The 19,232-nt window shown below is 38.4% G+C and overlaps 2 protein-coding genes across 5 annotated transcripts; both read left to right on the forward strand.

Moving 5' to 3' along the window:
* The first annotated feature begins 9,358 nt into the window (after positions 1-9,358).
* On the forward strand, positions 9,359-18,031 carry LOC114146286 (E3 ubiquitin-protein ligase TRIM21-like). 4 transcript variants are annotated; one of them, XM_028020236.1, is made up of 3 exons: positions 9,359-9,885; positions 11,135-11,418; positions 16,638-18,031. In XM_028020236.1, exons 2-3 carry the CDS (start codon positions 11,143-11,145, stop codon positions 17,670-17,672), a joined length of 1,311 nt encoding a protein of 436 aa, XP_027876037.1. In that variant the 5' UTR covers positions 9,359-9,885; positions 11,135-11,142; the 3' UTR covers positions 17,673-18,031. The 4 variants fall into 4 exon arrangements, with proteins under 4 accessions (XP_027876037.1, XP_027876036.1, XP_027876034.1 ...); XM_028020235.1 differs by lacking the exons at positions 9,359-9,885; positions 11,135-11,418 and adding exons at positions 13,536-14,185; positions 14,347-16,068 and having other exon boundaries at positions 16,198-18,031; XM_028020233.1 differs by lacking the exons at positions 9,359-9,885; positions 11,135-11,418 and adding exons at positions 13,536-14,185; positions 14,347-15,099 and having other exon boundaries at positions 16,198-18,031.
* On the forward strand, positions 11,434-12,744 carry LOC114147122 (E3 ubiquitin-protein ligase TRIM21-like). The gene has a single exon (XM_028021679.1). It carries the CDS (start codon positions 11,434-11,436, stop codon positions 12,433-12,435), a length of 1,002 nt encoding a protein of 333 aa, XP_027877480.1. The 3' UTR covers positions 12,436-12,744.
* Positions 18,032-19,232: the final 1,201 nt, after the last annotated feature.

Here is a 19,232-nt window from a genome sequence, read left to right on the forward strand (position 1 = left end):
TCCTGTGTGGTGGAGTTACCAAGATCTTCATGCTAGTGTCAAACATCTGTTCTGAACTTCAGAACTGTTAACATATTCATATTTTTATAAATATAAAACATATTATAGGCATTGTCAATAGTAAAATAAATAAAATAGTTCTTTTTATTTGCTTTCGGGAGTTTAAAGTTAAGTGTTAACATTCCAGAGTAAAAAGGAGGCGTCTGTATTTACCGAACACCCCCCTGTTTTTTGTAAAATGGTTTGTTCCGACATTAGCGCGCTTGGCTATGTTTGTTAGCAGTCAGAAGAAAGAAAGACAGTGAAAATTATAACTATACTGCCAAGGAAAATACGACAAAACAGAATTTAAAAAGAGGGAAGATAAAAAAGAAGAAACAGAAAGCAAAGATGTCAATTTGCCACATAGGTTTTCACAGAGAGGTGAGTAAAATATCTTGTGATTATCAGTTTGTTAGCTCAGCTAGCCTAGCTAGAGGCTAACGTTCGCCTCCGTTTTACCCGCATTTCATCTGTGAAGGAAATTGTTTAATAAAATATTCACATATTTAGCTTGTTTCTGTACTTTTGTACCACATTTAAAACCGATAAGTTATAGTAGGCAGCAGCTCCAACTCCCCAGACTAGCTTAGCTCCGCCTCAAAGTGAAAAACATGAGAAATACTGATCAATGACATGCTAGGCTAGTTATCATCATTGGAGGAAATCTATCACGCTTTTCTCTTTTTACTAGTGCACAACAAAACTGAAATATTTATAACTATCAAATTCAAACGACCATTAATAATAGTAATAATGAAAACTCTAGGCTGGAGGCTTGGCGGTTTGCATTTAAGCTACAGGTATGCTACCACTTTCCCTCCTAAATTATCCCTCTGCTGCTCCTAAATGCAATTAACAAAATGCAGCATTTTTTGTGAAGTCTGCCTTACATTACCAGTATTTTGTACAGTGGCTGTTGCTTGTGGGGAGAGAGCTAAAACTGTTTTTAAAACTATTTGAGGTCCAGTATGTCTCTAGACAGACTATGCAGTAATTACATGTTGTCAATTGAAATTCAGTTGCTTAGAAAGCTGGACCTGGATCAATCACTTTATTAGAAACAAGGCCCAGGTTACTGGTTAATGGCATTTTTGAGGGAAAGGTTTGGGTTTCCATTAGTTATTTGTTCTTATCTTGTTAAAAACAAATCTGCTGTGTTCACTACTTGGGAGATGATAATGTTAATGTATGTTAATTTAATGATTAATTATCACTATTATCACATTACATAACTGATGACCTATCTGATGATCGTGACATTTGTAGGCAGTATTGCATGATGTATGCACAGGCTAATATTTTGATCAGAAAGTTTGGTATGTGTTCATCCTCTGTGAAGGTAGCTCTTTTTAAAGTTTTCTGTACTTCATTTTACACAGCCCATCTATGGCGAAGATATAAAAAAAGTAGCCTGCACAAACTTTATGTGGCATACAATGATGGCCTGAGGCTCCTACTCAAAGTGCCTAGATGGAGCAGTGCCAGCCACATGTTTGCACATAACGCTGTTCCCACATGTGCAGCTGCGCTCAGGAATCTCATGTATAAATGTATGTGTAGATTATCCGTGTCATACAATAATATAATAGCAATTTTAGTAAACCCTGTTTTTAGTACAGCGAGATTTTTCTCAAGATTGTGGAAACATTGGCGTCATCATTTATTTGTGGCTCAGTGACTGTCATGTTTCTTTTTGTTTTTTTATTCTTTTTGTTTTACTATGGACCTCTTTTGTGTCTGAAATAAAGATTGATTGATTGATTGATTGATATTATTATTATCATTATTATTATTATCAATAATAATAACAATTAATTATTATTATAATTAATTATTATGTGTTAGAAATTATAATTTTACAACTGTTATAAATGCACATGTAAGTGCATTTGTTGTTGTTTTTTAGCTTTGAAGAATTAAATAAAAATAATTTGTAATTTTTCCAATTAAACTGTAGTAATATTTGGCCGTTAGCAGCAGTCAGTGCGCCTGAGTTGAGAAGAAGGTTTGAGCAGTAACTGTAGCAATGAGGCGTTACATTTCAGGAGTTGATAAAAACATTTCAAAGAGGAGTCAAGGGAAGAACTGAAAGTTAAATGTTTTATTTTTAATTAAAAATTGGAACGAACCGACAGGTAAGTTTGACTGGCTCATGTTTGATGAGAGCAGCCAGTCAGTGTTTTGTTTCATATGCAGTACGCGTCCTCCAGCAGTAAGGCAAGTAGGTTTATTAAAGGTATAAAATATTTATATTAGAGGCCATAATGGACGTCATATCTTCTAAATGCCACAAGGAGGTGAAATGCATCGTTCAAGGAATTACGACTCCGGAGAAAACTGTTGATGAGCCTGAAAACCGGCCGTCATGAAAAGCTGAATGTAGAAGTTCACACCCCATCGGTAAAAAGGAGGACACTTTAACGACTACGAATGGCTCTGCAAGTAAGTAATCCATTTAAGATTAAACATGTATCATAATGTTAGCTAAGTTTGTCTTATAGTAACACATCATGCTCTGTATTACTAGCAAATGGCTACCCTTTATAGACTGAATATTAACTGAGTGTACAGTTATTTTGGTGTTCCAACTAAAGTTATCAAAGTTTATGTTGAAAATCAGGCGATGCTATAAAATATTTCTCCTCCTTCATGAAAAGAAGTGAATAAAGACAGATGGCACCAGTGTGAACAGTAAGGAGGCCAGAGTGGTTATGGAGCACGAAGCTGAAGTTTACTAAAGTCCCTCAGGGCAGAAAGAGATCAAGCCAGTTTATTCTCCACTAGGGCTGTTGTAAACAAATATTTTAGTAATCGAGTAATCTATCGATTATTCTTGCGATTAATCGAGTAATCGGATAAAAAAATGATCAAATAAAATATTGGTAAATCTGGTATAACGCCGGTGTTACTATCAGATATCAATATCAGTCTAATTTTTCATTTTTGAACTTTTCTAACAGTTAATTTTCTGTAGTTTAGAAAACTAACCTGTAACAATAATATCTCACTTTCTAAGTTAACCTGAAGTTATACAAAAATCTGAAATTATATTCAATTTAATAATAAAGAGGCTCACAGATACGCTTATAAAAAAATGTCTATACTCCAGCTTTTAGTTTCTGTATTCATCTTCAGTCAGTTTAATAGATGAACTCTCACTTTGCCCCATAACCTCACAAGCTTTGGGTTTGAGAAAATGGGAAATGTCGCCTGGAGTTTGGGGGGCTTGGAATGGTGGTGGTGGTGCAGGCGAACGTAAGAAGGGAGTGAAAATACAAACAAACAAACCTAATGTGTGTGTTGGGGGGAAGACACGACCGGCAGACCAGGGGACGAATGCAAGAACTGGGGCAGCAATACGGGATATTTACAGCACCTTCGTTCGTCACACTCAGAAACTCGTCTACAGCCATGAACCGCCACGACGCTCCGCCAGCCGTTTGTTCAGACCAGGATGATATGAAACTGCTGCCATCAGGCAAGAGATACAGAGCAATAAAAACCAGTTTTTACCCGATGGCAATCATGGCACTAAATTCAAAGGCATAAGAATTTCTGCTCTTGACACCACTTTGTTAAAATTTATTTCTCATTTTGTACTATTTATTTCTTTATCTTTGTATATTATGTATATACACATAACCTGCATCTTAACTCGAGTCGAGCAAATCTCAATCTGTAATCTATTGATGACAATGACAATAAATCTTATCTAAATTTATTATGCGGTTCGTCTGTAAAGCTACACTTACACTGTAACCATCAGCTACTCAGTTCAGTTCAGTCTATCTGCTCACCTATGAGAGCCCCCATGGGCCAAACCTTACAAACCCTCTACTATCAAACTCTCACATACACTATCAAACCTTCTTACAGAGTTTGATTGCAACAAAAGTTAACTTAAAATCTCAGTTTCTGATTGGATAAGGCATAAGGATAAGGCGGGTTTTCACGGACAGGAAAATAGCTGAGCTGCAGAACTCACAGAGAAAATGAATATTTTAAATAACATCGTTAAATGTCCTACAGAAGTGTCAGCATTAAAAGAAGTGTTAGATAGAAGCTGACAGCCAACATCCCCATCTACCAATGCGGTGAAGCTAGCAGCTTCTTCAGAAATGGCAGTAAAGCCTTCACTCGATTTTAATGTGTGTGATGGCACAAGTTACGGCGCCCTCTTTTCAAAATAAAAGCACACCTCCGGTTTATGTTTGAGTAACACTTTAAGTTTCTCTCCGGCGGCTATAAATGTTTAAAGCTTTGAGTTAATTCACTTGCAAATGACATTATGTATCTGAAAAAAATAAAAATATATTGTTAGAGGGGAAAATTCCTGTAAAGCACATATGTGCAACCTCAGTTAAAATTGGTCTTGTAGAGGTGTCCCTGTGTCATCCTGAAGTGAGAGAAGCCACTAGTAAGGTATTGTTTATGTAATCGGAAAGATTTTTTGCCTGTCAAATGTCAGCAATTTTGATTGAGGTGCTTCCTCAAAGCCTGCCGGGATCCTGCTGTGTGGATGGAGTCAAACTTCACGCATGATTCACTTGAGCAACTTCTCCCTCAAAATTCAGGCCTCAACAGTTGCTGCGTTTCCGTTACAAACTTTGTAGATATGTCTGTAATTTTGACAAAACGTAATTTAGTACAGGAATAAGTTTGTTTGCGTGACGCCATCCTCCTCCTCTGACTTCCTGTCATCTTCTTCCTTTTTTCCGCCTGTAGAAACATCCGGTTATTGATCATGTGATGTGAAGGAACTGTTTCCATTGCAATTTAGCTAAATACACTAATTTTCTTTACAGCTGAAAACCCATCTCACCTTAGTGCTAAAATTTAGCAACAAACATGTTTTTTTTTTTACCTGTAATTGGCATATTTCCATAAAGGGAATTAATTTTTTTTATTTCCAATTTGCTTAATTGTTTGGTCAATGGAAACAAAGCAAGAGGCTCAAGTTCATGGAAAATACAAAACAAGGTGAGAAATCCAGCAAGTAAATGCAAATTGCAAAGTTGTTAAGGATTTTCTATAATAAATGAAGTGTACTAATCTGGCAGCCTGCGTGGACCAGCACCAGTGCAACGAGAAGGCCTTAAACTCAGTGGGGAAAGCAGAAATCTGTCTGCGTGAGAACTTGCAGAACCGATTCGAGGACATGAACTCCACTGTTCTTCATGCAACCAAGCTGGAGGATCTGAAGTCTATGGTAAAACATTGTGAAGGTAAATACTTTGTCATAATATCTTTCAACATTAAGATCATTTTCACATTTGGATATTTATGTAGTATAACTACATATTTGTAAGGAAAATACTTTTTGAATGTTGGGGTTGTGTAGACTGTTAAAGTTTGAAGTTAATAGTTAGTTAAAAATAACTTATTGCACCACACATCTGTTAAGGTGTCCGTGCTGTTATGTTAAATTGGTTTGTGTACGTACATATTTATGGTAAACTTATTTATAAGGGAGCATGATAATTATCAAGAAATTATGACGTTATTCTTATCGTTCGGCTGTCAATACGAATAGCACTGATAACATATTCAGTGTTGTGGTTCTTTTAATCAAGCGGTCTCACCTGCACAAAGTTCAAGTGGTATTTTCATAATGGGAGAAAACAACTTTCTGACTGGAAATAAATCATTTCAAAATCTCCTCACATCAGAAAACAGCTCTGATCATTTTAATGTAGTTCCAAAATGACATAAATTATTCAAACAACAGAAAGGTAAACGTGAGGTCAGAACGACTCCCACTCTGAAAACTTCCAACACCTTGTGAATGAAGTTTGAACATTTTTTAAGGTTTCAAAGGAAGACAATCTGCTGGCTTTGAGTAACAAATGTTGAAAAAATCTTTTGGTATGAGAAAACCAGCACAATCTTTAGCATGTTCAATTTGATCAGTCACCGTAAACACAGCTATTGTTTTGACGGAGCGTTCAAAGCATTTTAGGACGCCTCGATGCTAAAGACAATAGCAACAAGCCTCCAAGAAACCGTCGGGACTCCATCCGCTTTTGATGAGAATTTGCCCTTGAAGAAACAAGAGATGAAGTGATGAAAGATCTCCTGATGGGAATGACGGCGACTGATGTTCTTCTACTAGATAAGTATGATTTGACTTAAAAGCCTTGATTGACAGCAATATAAATAATATAAGCTTCTTCTTCTGCTAATAATGGCTTTGTGTAATTGTGCCTTCACTGGTCTTTGCTTCAAGGATATAAGTGTTATAAATATCTATAATTATACATTAGTAACATAAATGTGTCTTCTTTAAATCTAACTCGTCTCATCATTTTCTAACTTGTGGGATGCATTTTTTTTTTCAATCGTAGTTATTTTAAATCCCTGATTAATTCAAGAAACCTTGTTTTTTTTTTACATCAGTAATCAATGAACCACATTCAAATATATGTGAATTTCAGACTTTCTGTTCAGTTCTGTCAACTGTTTTTGGTCTTTAGATTATTGATGTTACAGCCTTACAGTTTTGTTCACCAATCTGTCATTTCCAGGTATGCTATCGGCTATTGGTGTTATCTGGTATCAGTGCTTGGAATGAGAAAACTATTGATTACCAACATCGGTTTAAAAAAAAGTTATTGTGCTCCCCACAATAACAGATGCTTTATCTGACAGACATTTGAATAAATCATACGATTTCTATAATTTGATTGTGGGTAGAGTTTGTAGCCAAGGGAAGAATTGCACTCAAAATAGAAAATTGTGTCTGCTGAAATGTTTTTATTTGCTCCCCTGCCTGGGAGAACATTACACAGGTCTTATGATTAGTGCAGAGTTCTGTGATGACCTCAGGTCTGGCTCTGGTTCTGATTCCAAAGAGAATCTCAACAGCCAACAGAATGGGTCAGGAAGAACAACAGCAGAATTTCCTCTAAGCAGAACCAGTACGTTTTTTGGTTGGTTCTGTTGCATGTTGTGAAAGTCCAAAGCCCCCCTTAACGCTCCATCTACTTCATCACAAAGTTAAAGCTGGGAGGAGCTGCTTCAGGTAACAGTGCTGCTTTGTTTTCTTTAAATGAGGATGAAAGTCCCACCTGAGTAGGTAACTGAGGCAACGCTGCCACACCTGGGGCCTTCAGGTAAGTCCTGCTGGTGTACCAAACCTTCTCAGTCTCCAGTGATTCAGGGTGAGATATTAATATTCGCAACACGTATGTGTTAAATCTTCCACTGTGAAGTACAAACTGTATGCGTTTGTGTGCTGAGGGTAGGCCTGCGTACTGTGGCCCATTTTCTTAATAGATTCAGTTCAGTTTGCTCTTAAAGAATGAAAATTACTGAACTGTTGCAAAATACCTTTTCATGTGGTTTCTACAATAACTGACCTCTGCTTGGTAAATCTTTCAGTTCACTTTGGATTTTCCAGCTGTTTGTCATTTCTTGTTTTAAATCCAAAATGGTTGCTGATGTCAGATCTTCGTTGGGGTGACTTGCTCAGCGCAGCGTTCTGCACAAGCGGCTGCTCTGTCCTTCAGCTTTAACCTGGTGTCACACATTACTGTTGAACAGTCTCATGTCCTACAAATCAATATTGCTAAATTTAAACGTGATCAATCCAAAATTATGTAATTTTATGCCATATGATTAAAGCATGTTGCACAAATAAACACATTTTCATAGGAGTAATAAGAGCGTTGCTGATACTAATTTTTTTTCTAGCTTTGACAGAAAAACAGGATCCATGACGATAATAAAAACAAATTTTTGTTTTCACTGTTTGTAACAAATTTTCTATATGCTTTTTAAAAGAAATCTCTTTATCTAAAATAAAACCAAGATATTTATAATTACTGACAAACTCAATTTGTGCACTGTTAAGGAAGAATAATTTATAAATTAACTTTGGAAAAAAGTTTGGCTCTGTCTTCCTCTGGATCTCAGGTCCTCTCAGCGGGCGACATGCGGCCACAAGGAAACAACAATGCGTGTTGACGTCACAGAATTACAGAGTTTAATCCCTTACAAAGCAACGTATGAATTAACAACAAAACCGCAGAGGAACAGAGATATACATTACCTGAGACAGGAAAAAAATACAGAAAGAAAAGACAAAGACGCGTCTTTGGAGAGAGCTGATGCAAAAAAGCAAAATAGTGGCAGCTTTCTGAATTATTACTCCTGTGCACGAACTCTTATACTGAAGGTGTGTCTTTCCTTTTTAATATATTCAATTAAGGCGTTCCTCCGGTTGACCAACTGGAAGCTACCTTGGACACTCAGAGAAACTTAGAACTCCCCCTAATTTACGCCAAAGATCAAAGGCCATTTGCTCCCTGTTTCAACAAAAGAGCCAACAGCTGCGTCCTGGCCTTCTGGGTTCTACGGTCATTTGCGTAAAGAAAAACATGAGATAAGATTTCACAGATACCTGTGGAATCCGGAGTCTCTCCCGTTATCTCCTTACATAAATTCTCAGGACAAACTTAAATCCAGTAATTTGGTTCAAGGAAAAGTTATCTTCACAAAACCCAGTTTTGCTCCTCTGCACCCAGCACCTCAAAAGATTGAGTCTTGCCAAAAATAACACATAAAATCAACAGAACAAAATGAGGTATAATTTCTTTTCTAACCTATGAAACATAATATTGAATCCTAAGTATAAACCATTTAGCATAAATCCTGAGCAATTTTCTAATACTAAACAAAACATTTTCATTCAAACAATTTCCATTTGATTCTGATATTATCACAGATAGTACAATTTTCAAATACATTCATCATTTACTAGATTAGTAGTTCTAAAATTAGATAATACAATCTTCAATAAAAACATGCTATTAGTACCTAGAAAAATGTCTTAGAAATTAAATGTTAGTGGTTTCAACATTCTATGTTGTATTCAGTTTTACACCATCCCAGATGTTGGTTCTGGAAGACTTTTGATCCTCTGTGAACCAAACAGGCTTCTCTCCTCCAGGCTCAAGTGATAGTGCCCTGCAGGAGATGCTAATTTTATGGCCTCCTGTCCTCTGACAACACAGCAGGAGCCTCATTGAGAGATCTCCTTTGATCTGCATTTGGTTCCTGTACTTTGAATACTTACCCATCAATAGTTTAGTTTTAAATCCTTAATACAAACCTGTTCAAAATTAAGAAATTTGTTCAAAATAAGAATGCTCAATATACCTTTTACACATGCCGTAAGATTAACTGTATTAAGCACTAAAAATAATCATTTTTCCTCAACAGCACCTAGAGCTGTAGTAATAGAGGGATCTCTGAAAGTTTTCAAGAGTGCAAGAAAACCTCGGCTTTCATCTTATGCGCATGCAAAACCAGCTTCAGAGAATGTAAATGAGTTTGAACTACATAGATCTTAATTTGGCCCAAAACAAAAATGAGTTTGACTGTAGATTCAGTGATCTGGACATTGTTATCTTGAGACTTATGTGTGAAGGAAGTTGAACTTGTCTTGTTATTTTGGAGATGTTTGGAGACATTTCCCCTCTCATTTGAAAGGCTTCTTCAGTTATGAAATTTAGACTGAGATGTAATAAGGAATGATCTCACTGATAGGGCAGTAAATGACACTAGCACCTTTATTTTCAGATCAGAAAACAAAATCTTAAAGTGAATCTGATTCAGCCAAAGTGCACATTGGCTTGATGCCTGAATTACTGATGTTTCATTTTATGACTCTGCTTATAAATAAACATGAGGGAGGAAACGAATCTAGAAAAATACTGGAAGTTAGAGGTGTGGCAACACCAGGGGAAGAGGATTGAATTGACTCACCAAAGTGAAGCCTTTTCACAGCATCAGCAGAGTTGCAGACCAGACAAACTTTTTCAGCAACTGAATCAAATAGTGGTGAGTACGAATCCCGATATTTACAGAGTTTCAGCAAGCTATACTAGCGCAACATTCAACAGCAAGTTTCATAAAGTTCTTATTAGATTATCTTTGTAGAAAGACTAGTTTTTTACTAAACAATAGTGACTGAAATCCATAGTAACTTTTGAATAATTTTTCTGTTTTTTATGTTTGTGACAACTATAGATAATAAATTATCCATTCTCTATAATGGGCCTTTAGTGCAGCTTCTTATTATGGCAGAAAGCCTACATAGAGTAGCATGGGGCTATCTCCAATGTTCAACGGACAAGGGCGTGGCTGGACAGCATGAAGTGAATGCTGTCCAGCCACGCCCACAAAATGACACTTTCAAGTTTTGAGACTTTGCCATGCAGGATTCACAAATGAAATGATGCATTCAGGGCTGGTGAGAAGTTCAGATGTCTAAGAATTGTCATTGAAATGTTGCGTTCAAGGCGTTTTAAAATGACAGAGACATAATTTTAAAATGAAATGGCACTATGTTCCTGGAAAAATACATAATACCATCCCTTTAAGATCACATTTCAGAAGATGGTTTGCATTGTGTTCATCATGTGAACTCGATGAATTCTAAACCGCTCCCACAAAATGGCACTGCTGCTTTTGTTAGTTTCCAGGGAATTTTTATTTTTCCTGGAAAAGAAGAACCTTCCTTTTAAATTAGAATATTTCAGTAGTACAGCTTATTAAGTTAATATTTCTAGAGTCCAGTAACTTTAATATAAATGCATGTCTTTAGCATAGTGTTCTTTGGTTTCTTGGCCAAGTCAGAAGTATGATATTTCCAGTAAATTTGGTAATGCTCAGATATCTGACCTTTTGTTCTTACAATTCTAATTCTTAGATATCCCAGCTTTTCACCAGCCTTGAACACATCGTCTGATTTATGAATCCCAGGCAGTAAGAAAGTCTTAAAAGTCAAAAGCACAGGCAAGTTTATCTGTGCAGTTTTGTTGACTGATCCATGGCAATTAGTGCCCATGCATTGGCCCAATTATATGGATACTGTATCGGTACCTGTGCAGTTTGAAACGTGTACATTTGAGAGACTTTACACATTTGTGAATGTTGAGATACACTTTTATGCATTGTACACATTTGTGAATTATGTTGTAAACTTACAAATCTTATTGTGATCTTTGAATGTTTTTGAGATATATTTAGTTTCATAGGAGACCCATTCAACTCTGTTCACATACTAATGAAACACTGACTTTATTAGGAGCTGCGATGAAGAAAGAAGACATCTTGAACACTTTGAAAGAATTAGGTCAGAAAGAGTTTGATGAATTCAAGTGGTTCCTGGAGCAACCTGAGACTCTTCCTGAACTCCCAGCAATCAGTAAACAAGACCTGGAAGGAGCAAATATTCTCAGGGTTGTGGACTTGATTGTGCAGACTTACACACTTGATCGATGCAGGGAGGTGGTCTGCATGCTTTTAGAGAAAATAAAAAAAAATGACCTGAGGAACAGATTGTTAAAAGATTGGATGGGGGAGACGGAGGCTGAAGTTCAGGAAATGATCCAGGAGAGACGACTGAAGATCCAGGAGATCAGAGAGTCGGTGAAGATCAGTAAAGATGCTGCAGACAGAGAGAAAGCAGAAGGTGTTCAGGTCTTCACAGCTCTGATAGAGTCTGCTGAGAGAGGCCTGAAGGAGCTCCTCAAGGAGATCCAAGACAAACAGGAAACTACAGAGAAAGAGGCTGAAGACTTCATCAGAGATCTGGAACAGGAGATCTCTGAGCTGAAGAAGAGGAGCTCTGAGGTCAAGCAGCTCTCACAGGATGAAGATCACCTCCACCTCCTCCAAAGATTCTCCTCCCTGAAAGATGCTCCACCCACCAAGACCTGGACAGAGGTCAGAGTTCATCCACCATTATATGAGGAGACTGTGGTGAGAGCTCTGGCTCTGTTTGAGCAGAATAAGGAGAAGATATTGGAGATGAAGAGGATCCAGCAGTTTGCAGTGGATGTGACTCTGGATCCTGATACGGCTCATCCTAACCTCATCCTGTCTGATGATGGAAAACAAGTGAAACATGGAGATGTGAAGAAGAAACTTTCAGACAATCCAGAGAGATTTTCTAAGTGTGTTAATGTTTTAGGACAGCAGAGTTTTTCTTCAGGCAGATTTTACTTTGAGGTTCAAGTTAAAGGAAAAACTAAATGGACTTTAGGAGTGGCCAGAGAATCTGTTGACAGGAAGGGAGACACCATTCTCAGGCCTCAGAACGGTTTCTGGGCTGTTGGGTTGAGAAATGGATATGAGTACTTAGCTTTTGTTGGATCTCTAATCCGTCTCCATCTCCATCCTGGTCCTCAGAAGGTGGGGGTGTTTGTGGATTATGAGGAGGGTCTGGTCTCCTTCTATGATGTAGATGCTGCAGCTCTGATCTACTCCTTTACTGGCTGCTGCTTCAAGGAGAAACTCTACCCATACTTTGGTCCTGGCCTTAATGATGGAGGTAAAAACTCTGCTCCTCTGATCATCTGTCCTGTTAACCAGGCTGGTTGTTGATCTGATGAATCTCCATAATTGGTGGACCTGTGTGACTGTAGGTGAAGTCCTAGTGGTGGGGAGGTGAGCTGGGAAACAGTCTTAGCTCACCTGAGAGCATCATTAGTCCTCAGGTGGAAGTCAGTTATTCAGTTCACATCTGGATTATTTACTGCAACTCCTCCTCTGTTTCTGCACATATTGAGCTTAATCTGAGTTATTATAAAGTTTAAAATACTGTAATTTATAAATCACTGAACGGTTTAGCACCACAATACATTAAAGATCTGCTGTTGTATCAACCTTCCAGACCTCTCAGGTCTTCTGATTCTGCTCTGCATCCCCAGAACCAGAACCAAGCGAGGAGAAGCAGCTTTCAGCTTCTATGCATCACAAATCTGGAACAAACTTCCAGAAAATTGCAAGACAGCCGAAACACTGATTTCCTTTAAATATAGACTGAAAACCCACCAGTTTAGAATTGCTTTTGAAACATTATAAATTATACATTAATCAACATTCTGATTTGTAACGATAACACTTGACAAAATGTAATGCTTCAATTAAATTTGTATTTTTGTGTTTTTATGATGTAAAGCACCTAAAACTGCTTTACTGATGAAATGGCCTACACAAATACACTTGACCTTGAACCACTAAAATTTGACGCTACACTGTTTTTGTTTACATTTTTGAAGAAGGAATTTGCACCTGTTTTCTTCTGAGGTTTTCATGTTGTTTCCCTCAGTAGTTCTTGGTGCAGGTTTTTCATGTACAGTGAACCCTCGCTATATCGCGGTTCACCTTTCGCGGTCTCGCGGATTTCCATCGTGCATTGTGTTCTGCATTCTGATTGGCTAAACAGTCTCTCTGCTTCTTTACCTGTGTGTCAACAACGTTGCGGTTTAATATGTACACATATGTAAAACAGCTTGCCAAATTTAATATAATCGATGGTGGCATGTCGGTTTATAAGAATCTTTTTGCCCAGAAGAAAAAAGAGCGACAACAACCACCGATAACTATGTTCTTCTCTCGAAAAAACACACCTGCACCGCGGGCTTTAGAAGAAAAAAACCCGCTACAGAGCGGAGTCAGGCTGCAGCGGCTCAGTCAGAAGAGCAGTGAAATACACGTGAGTCACTATTTGTGCTACTGTACTTTTTGTTTTTTTCATAATCATTTTTTATTTTCTTCCGTTCTAATCCAATAACTCAGGTCGCGGTGAGGCGGCGCTGATCTTTGCAATTCGGGCAGGGAATCCGCTTTCATTTTGTATTGGTGATTAAAATTATTATTTTACAGTACAGTAGTTATTTGTAAAAAAATAAATAAATGTTTATACAGTACTTTTTATTTGTTAAACAAATGTTTGGGCCTGTAAAAAGGTTTTGTTCTTTGGTTTCAATGTATTATGGAGTATTTTATTGTATAATAATTGTAAAAAAATAAAGGTTCCTACTTCGCGGATTTCACCTATCGCGGTTCTTTTTGGAACGTAACCCCCACGAAAAACGAGGGTTCACTGTAGTTTGGATCATTTACAGTGCAGTTTGAAAGTGAATCACACCTGCTGAAAATGTAGCAAATAGGGGCGTGGCAATCAATCAAATCAGTCAAAAAGTGTATGATTGGTGATCGCCGATCACTGTCTTTTGTTCCCATCACAAAAACCGATCACCTGTATCTCACTTCGCTGTCTGCATGTGCAACTGATCTCCTCTGTCCTTCACACTGAGGAAGCGCACGGCGATAAATCCTAAGCAATGCAGTGAGGAACTTTAACGCTCTGAGAGTGAATGCATTTGACTTTGAATGAATGTTTCCTTTTTTACTTGACATTTTTTGATATAGGCAGGGTTGTGAGATTATTTGACTCATGTATAATTTAGGGTACTGAGAACCTGACAAATATTATTTTCCTGATTGCAGGTTTTTCAGTTGCCCTTTTGACGGAGTAGCTGCTGTAAAGTAACTGCAAGTATTTTGCATGTTTATGTCTAAATCGGGTGAATTTATTGCCAGACAATGTTTTAATTTCGTCAGACAACATAGTAGCATTTATACCTAAAGTGAAAATTTAACAGCCAATTCAGGTAATCGGCAGTGATTGGCCATCATGAGTGATCAGTATCGGAATCAGCAATAAAAAACCTGAATCCATAGCATCCGTTGTAGCAAATGTTGCAATTTTGGTCCTCAAGCAAACCGAGTCTACCAGACTATCAGGTGTGAAAACACTCCCATTCTTGTGCAGTAGTTAATATATTAAATATCTTTTGTTCAGTGTTCTCAGAACATTGAGATGTGCTGTACAACCAGTATGACAGGATGAATGTTTTTGTCTTTAGCAACAGTTAATGCCCAAGGCTTGAGCTTGCATTGCAGCTGTGCTAAGTTCAGTTTACTCAATGACACTAACAAGTTCATTTTGGGATTGTGAAACAAAATCTTAAAGTTAACTTGATACAGCCAAACTGCACATTGGTTTGATGCCTGAAATACTGAAGTTTTAGTTTATGACTGCTTAAAATGAACATGAAGGAGAAAACAAATCTAGAGAAATACTGGAAGTTGGAGGTGGGGCAACACCAGGGAGGAGGTTGAAATAGACTCACTAAAGTGAAACCGTGTCAGCAAAGCCGCAGACCAGACAACTCGTCTCAGCAACTGAATCATACAGTGGTGAGTACAACCCCTGATAGTTACTGAATTTCAACAAGTTGTGCTAGCACAGCATTCAACAGCAAGTTTCATGAAGCTCTGATGAAGCTATTTCCAGTGTTAAATAGGAAAAGAGTGTGACTGGACAGGTCTCTAGTCCATCACCAGACAACAGAGATGCAGGACAGACAACCATGTACGCACCAATACCTGAGGACAGTTTAGGGAGACCAGTTAAACCAGTCACGTTTTAGACCTGTGAGAGAAAGCTGGAGTACCCAGAGGAACTCGGACATGGAGGGAGAACATGGAAACTCCAGGTGGAAAGGTTGGAATTTGAACCCACAACCTTCTTGTTGCCAGACAACAACAGTGGTACTACTGAAAAATAATAATTCAGATTGAATTTTTAATCATTTTTATGCATGTGCTATATATAAATGTATGAATATTTATTATATATGGAGCTGTAGGTCTACAGCTGTACTGCTTAAAGTTGGAAATTTGATTTTGTTGGCGAGGAATCGTGTCTGAAATGTGTATTCAATTCACATACATTCAACTATTTGAGTTTTACATCATGTTATAATGATATTCCCTCATCAAAAACATACTTGGAGTGTTGTCTTGATCCATTCATTCATGTTTGAGAAATCCGTTAATCATTATGATTAAAGGATTTGGTTGCCATACCACATCTGTATGGTATAAATACCATACAGATGTGCAAGACGCCTGGGTGGACATAGCACCACCTTTGTGGCGCAGCTCCTCTTCTGATTGTAGTGTCCAGGCTTTGGTACAGTATTTTGTATTCCAGCGAATGCAGCATTTCCACTGGATCTTAAAGACATCTGTGTTTGGCTGGTGGTTTGATTCATTCGCAACTAGAGAGGAGAGAACAGAGACTTAGTCGTGTGGAAGCACGAATAAGTCTATTCTTCAAACCTTCCACACCTTCAGCATATTTCAATTATATTATCTCTGACTGTAAGCAAAGCTCTGAAAAATTTTAATTAAAATGAAAATACAGAGCTAATTTCATTCAACAGTAAAAAGTTGTTTACTGTAAAAACGGTTAGCCAGATAATGTCTCACTTTGTTTTCTGACTTTATCAGGAGCTGCTATGGCGAAAGAAGACATCTTGAACACTTTGGAAGAATTAGGTCAGGAAGAGTTTGAGAAATTCAAGTGGTTCCTGCAGCAACCTGAGACTCTTCCTGAACTCCCAGCAATCAAGAAAAAATGCCTGGAAGGAGCAAAAACCCTTGACATTGTGGACTTGATGATGCAGATATACACACTTGATCGATGCAGGGAGATGATCTGCAAGATTTTGGAAAAAATAAACAGGAATGACCTGCGGACAAGATTGCCTTGCTATAAGAATTCAGAAAACAGGATGTGTCTGCAGCACGATAAACCTCTGGAGCTGTTCTGTAGGACCGACCAGACATGCGTCTGCTTGGTCTGTCCTGTTTTACACCACAAGAACCACGAGCTGGTTCCTCTGAGAGAAGAATCTGAAGGAAAGAAGGCAGAGCTGAGGAAGACGGAGGCTGAAGTTCAGGAGATGATCCAGGAGAGACGACTGAAGATCCAGGAGATCAGAGAGTCGGTGAAGATCAGTAAAGATGCTGCAGACAGAGAGAAAGCAGAAGGTGTTCAGGTCTTCACGGCTCTGATAGAGTCTGCTGAGAGAGGCCTGAAGGAGCTCCTCAAGGAGATCCAAGACAAACAGGAAACTACAGAGAAACAGGCTGAAGACTTCATCAGAGATCTGGAACAGGAGATCTCTGAGCTGAAGAAGAGGAGCTCTGAGGTCAAGCAGCTCTCACAGGATGAAGATCACCTCCACCTCCTCCAAAGATTCTCCTCCCTGAAAGATGCTCCACCCACCAAGACCTGGACAGAGGTCAGAGTTCATCCACCATTATATGAGGGGACTGTGGTGAGAGCTCTGGCTCTGGTTGAGGAGAAAATCAGGGAGAAGATGAAAATGATGATGGAGGTTGAGATGAAGTTTGTCCAGCAGTTTGCAGTGGATGTGACTCTGGATCCTGATACGGCTCATCCTAACCTCATCCTGTCTGATGATGGAAAACAAGTGAAACATGGAGATGTGAAGAAGAAACTTCCAGACAATCCAGAGAGATTTTCTACGTACGTGAATGTTTTAGGACAGCAGAGTTTCTCTTCAGGCAGATTTTACTTTGAGGTTCAAGTTAAAGGAAAAACTAAATGGACTTTAGGAGTGGCCAGAGAATCCATCAACAGGAAGGGAATAATCAACCTGAATCCTCAGAACGGTTTCTGGACTGTTGGGTTGAGAAATGTAAATGAGTATGAAGTTTGTGCTGACTCTCCAGTCCGTCTCCATCTCCATCCTGGTCCTCAGAAGGTGGGGGTGTTTGTGGATTATGAGGAGGGTCTGGTCTCCTTTTATGATGTAGATGCTGCAGCTCTGATCTACTCCTTTACTGGCTGCTGCTTCAAGGAGAAACTCTACCCATACTTTGGTCCTGGCCTTAATGATGGTGGTAAAAACTCTGCTCCTCTGATCATCTGTCCTGTTGATCAGTCTGATCGTTGATCTGATGAAATGATGAAGAATCATGTGGTTGAAGTCCTGCTGGTGGAGAAGTGAGCTTGGAAACGTCTCAGCAGGAAGTCAACAGTTCAGTTCACAGCTGGATTATTTGCTGCAGCTACTTCTTCTTCTGTGTTCTGCACGTTTTCATCTTTTGATCACATAGATAGAGCACAGCCCACATAAGGAGGCCTTAGTCCTCAATGTGGCCGTCACATGGTCGAGTCCCAACCTGATGACCTTTTGCCGCATGTGTTCCTGTCTTTCATTATCCTCTTTCCTGTGTGGTCAGACTCTGGAGCCAACAAAAAACCTTAAAACCTTCTTTTTGCATTTACAGAAATAAAAATGTATAACTGTAATTGACTGTGTTGCCTTTATTTGAGATTATCTAAATTGTTTTATTGAGGAGAAAAGTAGGATGGGAATCAGAACCGGTTCGCCGTAGTTCAATGACATGTAATCGTTAAGCTGGTTGCTTATGGGTTCCAGTAACGTGTGGCGTATTTGCGTGATGACATTTTGTACACACATGCCTCCAACCACACAGCATGCAACCGATTTGTACGAATGTAGTGTTTGATAACGTTGCTTAGCAATAGTGGTGTCTCTCAGGGGCAGAAAGCTTTGAGCGCACCGTCTCCTGTTTTGAATGTCCTAGGTACCGTTACACTCCTCTGCATCCTGGTTACACATCAGAATAGGTCCTCAGTAGGTAATATAAATCCAACACAAACACGTCATGAAATGTTCCTGGTTCTTGAGGGAAGTAAAAATGGATCCTCCTCCTCTTCATCTCTTCAGTTTCCAAATCACAGAAGTGACTTAAATTACAGACTATTGTCTAATCTTCCTTCGGATGTGAAACACTTGGAAAATAGTTTCTAATTAAGTGTGTGAGCATCTAAACAGTAGTGTGTTTGGAGAGTTTCAGTCCTGTCGAAAGTTACTAATGATATTAAAGTCAGGAATGACCTTCTGACACCTTTTAAAACGCCAAATATTTTTCCACTATTAAAAACAGTTTTGATCTTTCAGGCTTTTTATATTTATAGTATCTGCATCAGGGGTGCACCGATTTTCCGGTGCCAATTTTCTTTAATTTTGGGAGATCGCTGATCGGCCGACTTTTACATATGTAACTGATCTTATCCATCGATCTTCTCTAGCTTGGCAAATGTGCAAGAATCAACCACTGTCCTGTTTTGCTCTCCCGTGAAAATGGTTTCACTGCCAGACCGGCACACCAAGTTATGTCTGCACTTTACAATTAACAGAAGTTAATTGTAAATTAACTATTGCCAACTCAACAACTTTCTTGTTATATTGAGTAACATTTCATGCAAAAAAAACAAATGGTATCTGCCAAAATTGGAATCGGCAGGTTAAGCTTTTTAAAAGATTGGTAATCGCCGATCGGCCAGAAAACTGCAGTCGGTGGATCCCTAATCTGCATCAAAAGTCTTGAAGAAACTGGAAAATAATCTATCAAAGATTTTCTTTGACTTTTAGTTTTATTAAATCTTGTCATATCAGCAACGTTTCTCAGAGCTCTGGCTGCAG

Source organism: Xiphophorus couchianus, chromosome 6 (genome assembly GCF_001444195.1).
Source record: "Xiphophorus couchianus chromosome 6, X_couchianus-1.0, whole genome shotgun sequence".
Lineage (NCBI taxonomy): Eukaryota > Metazoa > Chordata > Actinopteri > Cyprinodontiformes > Poeciliidae > Xiphophorus > Xiphophorus couchianus.